The sequence below is a fragment of the Garra rufa genome, chromosome 4, assembly GCF_049309525.1.
Source record: "Garra rufa chromosome 4, GarRuf1.0, whole genome shotgun sequence".
Lineage (NCBI taxonomy): Eukaryota > Metazoa > Chordata > Actinopteri > Cypriniformes > Cyprinidae > Garra > Garra rufa.
This window is the reverse complement of record NC_133364.1, coordinates 46,408,352-46,418,985: the sequence shown is the minus strand read 5'-3', so window position 1 is coordinate 46,418,985 and position 10,634 is coordinate 46,408,352. Positions and strand designations below refer to the sequence as shown.

The following is a 10,634-nucleotide window of genomic DNA, read 5'->3' as shown; positions in this document are numbered from 1 at the left end:
AACAAACAAGAGAAGATTTGTCCCTTAAAAAGTACTCACTGCGATCCACCAAACAATGATTGGAACAGTTATCTTCCCTCGAATAGTCCACTAACTCAGTCCATCCGCTGCCCGTAGACGTGTACAATCATCCGCTGAAAGTTCGCTTTAATCTTGATCCGTCAAGTGAGCACTCGCAGCTGTTTCCACCGAGCGCGCCGCCGAGTTCGCCGACGTTAAAGCTCCGTCACTAACCATGGCGTTCCTTGAAGCGGCACCGCGGGTCAACGATGGCAAGCTCTTACTGTAGCTCCCTGGTTCAATAAAAAAGATCGACTCTCCAACTGATGATCCTCATAGTTTATTCACATCCGTCACATAAGTCGTCACTTCATGCCGTACACCATCAAATAACCAGATTGAGGATCAACGTAAGAGCTTGTACAAAGAAAAACCAAACAAACAACAAAATTAGTAAACCTTAAGACAAACATATCAAAACCAAACACAAATAAATAAACACATCATTTAAACATAACTAGATATCACACAAACAGCAAACAAATAATTTTGCTACAATAAAACAAAATAGAAACAAAGATAACAAGAAGTCAAAATACCTTGTTCTCCATTTAAACCAGGAGCTAAACTCCTTATGAACCGTAAACCTTTGAGGCCATGACCATGTGCGTCTGGGTCTCGTTCCGTATTGAAATGTTTAGCGCGTACTCGCACTATATCCGTTCACGCCAATATATTTCACAATAAAAGACTCCTCATTACCATAACATAAATGCAATTAAATGCTAGACGAAATAACACCAAATTCAAATATTATGAAAACAAAGAAAATAAATAATGAATCACAGAAACATACAACAAAGTCATTAACACATCTTAAACAGGGTGTTTCCAAACCGAAAAAAAAACAACTCCTGGTGGAGCAACTGAGATCCACGTGACACACTATTATAAAGATGGCGTTTATTAAAGAGGAGAGTGAAGACATGAAGATTGAAGAAACATTCAGAGTCAAACATGAAGACACTGAGGAACAAACAGGTTGGTTTTCATTCTCAAAGCTGAACTATCCTATGAACTGTCCTGTACATTTTCTGAATTCATTTGTCTTTGGCAGGTGTTTTTCTGCTCTGTTTGTCCTCCTGCAGCTTTCTTTTTCGAAAGAATTTCAGCTTCATTTTTTTTTTTAAGTTCTTTTACAGGGTACCCGCGGGGTCTTAAAAGCATTGAAAAAGTCTTAAATTTGATCATCTCAAATTAAGGCCTTAAAAGCCTTGAATTTGGTATACAAAGTCTTGGATTTCGTTACAAAGGTCTTATTTTATTTATTTTTGCCTTTCCTATGATTAAGGTCATACCGTAACAAAATTAACTGTTACTAATGTAGGCTAATTAAAAATTCATGCAGCGTAACGTTGAGTGCACCTCGCGCTCCACGTCATAGCAGAAAGCGCGAAAGCGTGCGCACCCGTTACTAGGCAAGTGAGGTACAGCACAAGATAGTAGCTAGCCTAGTTTGTCGGCTAAAATGGGAAAGTGTCGGTTTAATCCGCTGTGGTCAAGGAATCCGAACTACGTTTGGGTCAAGCCTGTGCCAGGAAAATGACCGCGAGGCCTATTGCTGTTTAAGCTAGCGACGATGGGTGTTACGGCCCTGGACTCCCATATGAAGGGTGCCAAACACATCGCGTGTAGTACTGCTCGCCAGCGCCAACCACCAATTGTGCAGTTCTGTGCACCGCAGACCTCTTCGGTTACTGAAACAGCTCTGGCGATCAGTAATGAAGAAATTTCTTCATTAGAAGAATTGCCACCACAGCCAAGGAACATCCTATCTTACTGTGGCTCAACACCAACTCTGCGGGCAGAGGTGATGTGGGTCCTTAAAACAATCTCTGAGCACCATTCTTACACATCGAATGAGAACATTACAGAGATTTTTAAAACCATGTTTCCTGACTCCGAGGTTGCAGCTACATTCTCGTGTGGAAGCAACAAAACGGCATATATTACTAAATTCGGCTTGGCTCCTTTTATAACTAAAGAACTGACTGACCAGGTGAATATGGCCAACGGGTTTGTGGTCATGTTTGACGAGAGTCTCAATAAGATGACGAAAAGTAAACAGTTGGACCTTCATATTCGCTACTGGGTGGACGACCACGTCCAGTCACGATACTTCGGCTCGCAGTTTATGGGTCATGCAACGGCGGTGGACCTGCTCAAACATTTCAAAGTAAGTTTTTTTCTGAATTTTTAAAAAATTTCATTTTTTTAATTTATAAATAATTTATGATATGGTTAAGTAACATAACACGACCAAGTGAGCTGTTCTATACTATCACGATTGCAAATGTTACACTGAATGTATAGTTTAATAAACAAGTAGCCTAGTTAACATGTGTAGTCACTTACAATGTAGACGCAATATCGTTTTGTTCTATTTCACCATCGAAAGAAAAGCAACACTAAAGTGCTGTGTTTTGTTATTAAATGATTCAGCATTTTGAAGAATCGTTTTAATGAATGACTTAATGATTCATTTATTAAGACAGTCACTTGCCGCCACCTATTGCTTTATTGTCATCATTGATTTTTTTTTTTATATTATTTGTTTAAACATCAATCTCATAAAAGTATTTCAGTTGCAATTTTGCAGTGTAAATGACTTAATTTGATAACGGACGATGATATAACTGAATGAAATGCCTTTAACTGAAAATTGATTGTTTACAATAATGCATTACTTACACACTACTGTGCTGTTTAAATACTGTGCAGTTGCTTTGACACAATCTGTATTGTTAAAAGCCCTATATAAATAAAGGTGACTTGACTTGACTTGACTTGATAACAGCCCTTATTATTAAAACTGAATTTGATCAAATGTAAGCATTTGACAGGAAAGAGAGTGCATATATATAGTAAGGTTTAAAAGTTGTCCTTATAAAAGTAAATGATGGACTGGTGCAAAAATCACAATTATGCAGATTTAAGTATGTTAAAAAGCTGATGAGAATATTGCTTCAAAATAAATTATTAAATTATTTATTTATGACAGACATTATTTAAAAAGTAGAAACATAATTATGTCTTTAAAAATGTATTATAACATTATTATAAAAACTTCCTTATGTGTGATTTAAATGGAAGTAGCTTACAAATAAATAATTGATAAATAAATATGTTTGTTTAAAATTTGCTTTTCATGTCTTTTAGGAGTGTGTATGTGACCTTGACTTGAGGAAGATGGTCTCTGTGTCTATGGATGGACCCAATGTTAATTGGCGTTTTTTTGAGATGCTGCAGCAGGAGCATGCAGAGCATTTTGGGGGTGCTCAGCTGGCAGTGGTGGGGAGTTGTGGCCTGCATACTCTCCATAATGCTGTCAAATGTGGATTCACTGACTGGCATATGGAGAAGTTCTTAAGAGCTCTGCATACAATTTTCCACAATGTGCCAGCAAGAAGGGAGGATTTCTGTAATCTCACAAAGTCCAAAATCTTCGCTTTGCCTTTTTGCGGTCATCGCTGGGTCGAGAACCTCCCTGTGGCAGAGAGGGCCCTTGTCATCTGGCCAGACATGATGAAGTATGTTGAGGCTGTTAGCACCAAAAAGCTTCCTAACCCTGGGACATCCTCCTATGATACCATTGAGGCGACAACCAAAGACCCTCTCATTCTGGCAAAGCTTCACTTTTTCATGGCAGTGTGTCGAAGTGTAACACCTTTCCTTACCAGATACCAGACTGATGAGCCTGTGCTGCCTTTCATTGGAAATGACTTGGCTGAACTGCTGAAGGTGAGGTGAATCTTCTCATTTTATTGTCATAGTGATGTATTGTCATCAGATAAATTAGGCTCATTTAATAATGCTGAAGAAAAGAAACATTGTAAAGTCAGAGTGCTTATTTTGTATTGTAAAATATTTTGTATTCTCAAATATGTATATTTTTATCTTGTCATAGAGTTTGCTGAGGCGATTCATCAAACAAGAACTTCTCAATGATGCCAAACCTCAGCATTTGGTCCGGCTTGATGTTAGTGACATGCAGTCCAGGGTTCATCTAAGAGCTGTTGATATTGGCATTGGAGCTGAGGCTGCAATTAAGGTATTTAGGAAATGCATAATATGTAACCAGGCTGTTCCTGGTGTCCCTGTTGTTACACTGGTCTACTCAGCCCCTCACTGGATCAGCTAGAAGGAAAGAGAAGGGAGAGGAAGCTCGTTAATTTAGTCCCCATTCATCCTTAGGAACGTCAGTGGCAGAGTAGATCCACCGAGGAGCTTTCTGTCCTCCAGTTCAGAAAGGAATGCATGGAGGGTCTGTCCAAAATTGTGAAGAAGATACAAGAAAAGAGCCCTTTGAAATTCCCAACTGTAAGACAAATGACTTGTCTTAACCCAGGCGTGATGTATTCAGATCCAGAATTGTGTCAGGGCCAGATGAAGTGTCTAGTCAAAAGGTTTCTTCAAGACAAGCAGATAGATGGGGTTGCTACAGGTAGATAAGATTAAGTCCTGACATTAGGCATCCAATTTACAAAAGAAACACATGTACATTTGATTGGATTATGATATATATATGTGAGTGCTTTTTCTTTCACTCTTTCTTTAGGTGATCTGATCATTCAGCAATTTTCACAATTGTTGTCCCTGGAGGTGAGGAATGAGAAGTTCCTGTCTTTCAAGCCCCTCGAGAAGAGGCTGGATGTGTTTCTCCATCCTTATATAAGTCAGCCCTACCCACAGCTCTGGGCTTTCATCAGAAACCTTCTGCTCCTCTCCCATGGGCAGGCTACGGTAGAGAGGGGCTTCTCTATCAATAAACAAGTAGAAACTTGTAATATCCAAGAGGACACTGTCATTGCACAAAGAGTTGTGTGCGATTATGTGTCCATGCATGGGGGTGTTACCAAGGTGCCCCTCACATCAGAGCTCCTGTCTTCAGTTTCATCAGCAAGGGTGAGGTACAGGATGCATCTTGAAAGTGAACGAAAGAAAAAAGAATCTCAAGCACATAGTCAAAGAAGAATAATGATTGAAGAGGAGTTGGAGCAGCTAAAAAAGACAAGACAGACCATCCAGGAAGTTGCGGGGCATCTGAGGAGGGATGCAGACAAGATGGCAGAGGAGGCTGAGGGCAAGCAAGGCAGCAAAATGGCTGAGCTAATTGCCAAGTCAAACGCGTTGAGAAGAAGTCACAAGCAGAAGTTGACAGAACTTGAGTGTCTGGGCGAAAAAATTGCAGCCAAGGCAGCAGAGCTGCGAAGGCTATAGTGTTCAACACCAAGTTAAATTTTTTGTTCATTACAAATCAAATGTGTTATGCTGTTGCGTATGTATTAAATATAACTGATAATTTAAATAAAATGTTTCATTTAATTCAAGTAGCCCACTTGTACATAATTATTTTTTAGGGTTCAAAATTTATACAGATTTGACATTTTCCCTTCATACTTCTGTCGGAATGGGTACGAAGTTGGCATTGAATTTCATTTGAAATGGTATTAAAAAGGTCTTAAAAAGCCTTGAATTTCATTTGGAGGATCCTGGGGGTACCCTGTTTTAGTGCTCTGATTTAAAAACAGCATTTGTCGACTTCTGTCTTATTTAATATGTAAATGTTAAGGTGCACCGCTAGGATTGAGTAACATTTTTCATATGAAATGGTTAAATAAAAATTTTACATGTGGTCTAACTTGCTCTGATGTAATGATGACATATGCAAAATAAAGTCTGGTGACATCAGTGCCTTTCACTGGACTAGGGCTGCCCCCTTAATAGTTTACTGAATGTCAGTCGTCGAGAAGAGGCTTAGTCATCTAAAATTTTGTTATTTGGTCAGTCACAGTAAAAATGGTCCATGTCAATGATGAACAGATTATTAACAGCTGGTCCTTGAGGTCGGCCTAATAACGGTATATCGGGCAGGAAATAAAAACATTTGCCTATCATTCGTCAATCTCACATATGAATTATCATTTGAATATCTTGGGCCAAGTGGGGCTAAAGGAACAAAAGTGGTGTTAATCCGAGAAGTCAGCACTGCTGTTTATTTCCCACATTTTCATATAAAGCTATCAAATACCATCGACATTTAAAACAGTTTTAATGGCAAAACTCATTTTCAGACACCAGCAAATTAACGTCTGAATTAATGTACGATTGCGACCCGATGGGATTAAAGTAGAGATGTTCCGATACCATTTTTCCCCTCCCGATACCGATTCCGATACCTGGGCTCAGGGTATCGGCTAGGGCTGCGCAATAAATCGAAAGCGATTATAAGGCGCGTTTAGTGAATGAAGCCGGTACTTTGATTAGTAGTAAATCTCCATCACGTGCGTTCAGCTGCGTTCAGCTGGAGTGTTCAGAAGCGTAAATCACTGACAAGCTAAATTCGATTCGATTCGATTTTGAGCGCGATTAGGCATAGCTTTTATGCTGTGCTTTAGATTTATCCCTTAATAAAACATGAACAAGTACATATAGTGAACTAGTGTGTTTTTATTATCTGGCATATTTTTAAAAAAGAAACTGAGCTTCAACATCTGAAAAAGAACTTCAAATGCAGCCACAATTCTAACACTGTAAACTGATAAAGGTATTTTTACAATATAACTCTATAAAACAGTGGAACAAATAAATCTAGGAATATAAAAAAATAAATATAAATAATATAAGAAAATTATCTCTTTAAAACTTAAAGTCCACAAACAGTTTTGTTAAATAAAAGGCATTTTAGTTTTTAAATGCAAAAGTACAAAAAAGTGCAACAGTAACTTGTGAGTAGTCTATTAAAAAAAGTAAGTGCAGCCACAATGTAGTAAAATAAAAGACTTGAATAATAGAGTACAAAAATAAACCTCAACTGAACAAGTTAAGATTCAACAAGAGCAGTATTAAACCCAGAATGAAAATATAAATATTTCAAGTAACTTAAACTAGGTTACACACTGCTGTGGAAACTGCTCACAATTTCAATAACAATGGCAAGTTCTTCTTCAGGAAAATTAGCATTTCTGCTCTCTCTCCTCCCAGCCTGTTTCTCCTTGCATCCACAATATTAGATGCTGTGCTGAACAGTCTCTCACTGTCCACACTAGTACCAGGGGCGGAGTGGGAAACCGAGCTCGGTTGACTGCCCAGTACTGGAATGGGCTGTCTGAGCGTGAGATAGTTTGCTCCATTATATACGTCTGAAGTTAAAAAAATGTGCTTGTAGTACCTGCACCATGTTCCTCATCATGCTCCTGCAGGATTTCCTCAAACAGGCCCTTCAAGCTACTCTCTATACTGCCGCTGCCACCTAGCTTTTGTGTAAACCTCATGTTCCGCGGGGTGACGCGTCTTCAAATGCTTTATCAAGTTTGTTGTGTTAAAGTTGCTAATACTTGTGCCACCCCTTGAAATGGCAGCTTCACATATAGTACATGTCGCTGTTTTACTGGCGGGTTGATCAAGCAATACTGCCAAACAGCGGACATTCTTCTAGCACGTTTCTTCTTCTTCGTTGCCGTAAACAGTGGTGTCACGACACAACTTCCTGTGTTTGCATTCTGAGCAGCGAAGAAGAATTGATTTCCGATTTGCAGCGTTAAGCAAACCTAGCGGGCATAACTAGGTTATGTTTAGGAAAATGGTATCGGACCGGTACGTGGACTCAAATACTCGCCGATACCGATGCCAGATTTTTTAGTGGTATCGGCAGCATTTCCGATACTAGTATCGGAATCGGAACAACCCTAGATTAAAGTCTATGCAGAAATGTATTACACACAATGCTAATGGTTGTAAATGCTAATTGCTACAAAAAACATGTTATGGTTATGAAAATACCAGAGACTGCTTGATGAAGAACTTAAATAATATATGATTAAAATCAAGTATTTATTTGTTTTCAGTTTTGTTTTGTGTCCTCCATGTGCTTTTGTTTATCCTGGTATTCTGCATTCGCATTTGTAATACATATAGGGTTACCACTTTGAATACCAAAAAAATAAGGGACGCATTCTGCGGGGGTGGGGGGGTTGTGCACAAAACTGCAAAGGAACCTTTCTTGCGTTTAAGCTCTGAAAACTTTAAGACACGGGGGGTTACCTGGAGAAGTATCTGTCATTTCTACACCGGACGCGACAAAATACAATAGAACCTATTACACTGGATGCGGCCCGACACGGCTAATCCCCCACAGTAATCTGCTGACGCGTTCTATGACGTGCTCACACAAAGTTTAAATGATTTGCAACGGTTGCTTTGTCACGTCCAGTGTAGACAGACTGTATCTGTCCGCTGTAGACAGGGTTAGACTTGGTAGACTCTGCTTAAAAGACCCGCCCTCCTCACTGGACAGTTAAAAAGACCAATCAAACTCACGATGACATCAATTATTACCCAATCAAAAGTAGGAAAGGAGGCATCTTCATAAAATGCTTGTGGGATGATTTGCATGAGACGCTGCTTTAAAAAAAATTATAAAAAAATATGGGACAAAACCCGTCCCGTATTGATTCAAAACAGGACGCGCAATTTCATTCTCAAATACGGGACAACCCTACATTTCATATACTTTGTTTGACTCATATAACTGTGATTTCTTGTTTGTGAGCTCCTTTGGCTAAAAGGGTAACAGTGCAGTGGGACTCAACACCTCTTACAGTTGCTTAGTGGATATAGGATGTAGTTGTATGTTAGTTGAAACACTTTACATGTTTGAATGTTTTGATGTCTGTTGTTTTTTTGTCATTAAACTGTTAACTTTTATTTGTCTTTTTTCACCTTAGATCTGAGGGCACTGAAAGAGGAGAGTGAAGTACTGAATGAAATGGAAGAGAAAGATCATGATTTCATAAATGAAGAAAAATCTTTTAATTGTTCACTGACTGAAAAGATTTCCTTAAGAAAAAGGACCAAAAAGACAGGAAGAAGTTTTTTCATCTGTCAACAGTGTGGAAAGTGTTTTGGTTATAAAAAAATCTTAAAACACATGTTAGGAGTCACGTTGGAGAGAATCCCTACACATGCCCTGAGTGTGGACAGAGTTTCCATCAAAAACAACTCTTTGAAGACCATATGATAATTCACACTAAGCAACCCTACACATGCCCTCAGTGCGGGAAGAAGTTTAATTATAAAGTACGCTTTGAAGAACACTTGAGAATTCACACTGGAGAGAAGCCTTTTACCTGCCAGCAATGTGGAAGAAGTTTCAAACATAAAGGAAACTTTGATAGGCACATGAGTGTTCACACTGGAGAGAAGCCCTACTCCTGCCAACAGTGTGGAAGAAGATTCAACCGGAAAGAACACCTTCATTGCCACATGACAGTTCACACTAGAGAGAGCCTTTTCACCTGCCAACAGTGTGGAGTAAGTTTCACTCAAAAAGAAAGCTTTAACAGACACATAAGAATTATTCACAATGGAGATCAGTCTTACTCGTGTGATCAGTGTGGAAAGAGTTTTGATCAACATCAAAACCTTGAAGTCCACATGAGAACTCACAGAGAGAAACCCTACACATGCTCTGAGTGTGGAAAGAGTTTCTGTCGAAAACAACAATTTAAAGTCCACATGAGAATTCACTCTGGAGAGCAGCCCTACACATGCCCTCAGTGTGGAAAGAGGTTTAATCGTAAACAAAGCCGTGAAAACCACATGAGAATTCACACTGGAGAGAAGCCTTTCACCTGCCAGCAATGTGGAAGAAGTTTCAACCAAAAAGGATCCCTTAACCAGCACATGAGAGTTCACTCTGGAGAGAAGTCATTTATATGTGGTCACTGCGGAAAGAGTTTCAGAAATAAAGCAACACTTCAATACCACATGAGGTTTCACACATGAGAGAACTGTATTTTTATGTTATCAGTGTGACAGGCATGTAATAACACCAGAGAGAGGTCTTTGCTGTGCCATCACTGTGGAAAGATTTGCAGAAACAAGACGATCTTAAGGTTTACAGAAGCACCTCTGATAAGTTTTGAAATATCTGAGAAGTGAATTTGTGCTTTGTTTACACCTGGGTTTAAAATGTGTTTTTGTTGATTGGATCACAAGTAGACTGTCTCTGTACAACAGTTTCTTTTGACCACTTCTCTCCCCATTTTGTTAAAGGGAGGTTAAATGCATGGGATCTTTCAGATCTTCCGATCAAATAATATATATATATAAAAAAAAAAAGTAAGTCTGGAGAAAACGACCAAAGAGGGAAAAGAAATAAAGAAGAAGACTTAGTAAGCAGTGCTGGTGATAGTGAAAGGGAATCAATAAATTGAGAACGGGAGAAATTAAAAATTGTAGCGCAATTTACAGAGGGGTAATTGCATGAATAAATGAGTTGAAACAAGCAGATGAGATCAAGTGTAAAAAAGTTCTTGAAGATGGAGCATCGATGGTAATGTAATAGTAAAGAGCAGAGGAATAGTGATAAAATGAAAATGGTATGAAAGCAATAATTCAAAGTTGCAGTCAAATAGGAAATAAAATATGGAGGTGTGGAGTAATAACTGGGGTCCCATTAAGTGTGAACATGGGAAATGTAGAAGGAAATGAAATAGAAGCCGAATACTTACAGATGACTAGAGAGTGTTTTGTTTTCTCACCTGAGCTCTTTCTGTCTGTCATGTTTGTCT

The 10,634-nt window shown here is 38.9% G+C and overlaps 1 protein-coding gene across 1 annotated transcript; it reads left to right on the top strand.

Moving 5' to 3' along the window:
- The first annotated feature begins 909 nt into the window (after window positions 1–909).
- On the top strand, window positions 910–10,254 carry LOC141334096 (uncharacterized). Its single transcript, XM_073839241.1, has 3 exons — window positions 910–1,041; window positions 8,787–8,930; window positions 9,011–10,254. Exons 1-3 carry the CDS (start codon window positions 957–959, stop codon window positions 9,844–9,846), a joined length of 1,065 nt encoding a protein of 354 aa, XP_073695342.1. The 5' UTR covers window positions 910–956; the 3' UTR covers window positions 9,847–10,254.
- Window positions 10,255–10,634: the final 380 nt, after the last annotated feature.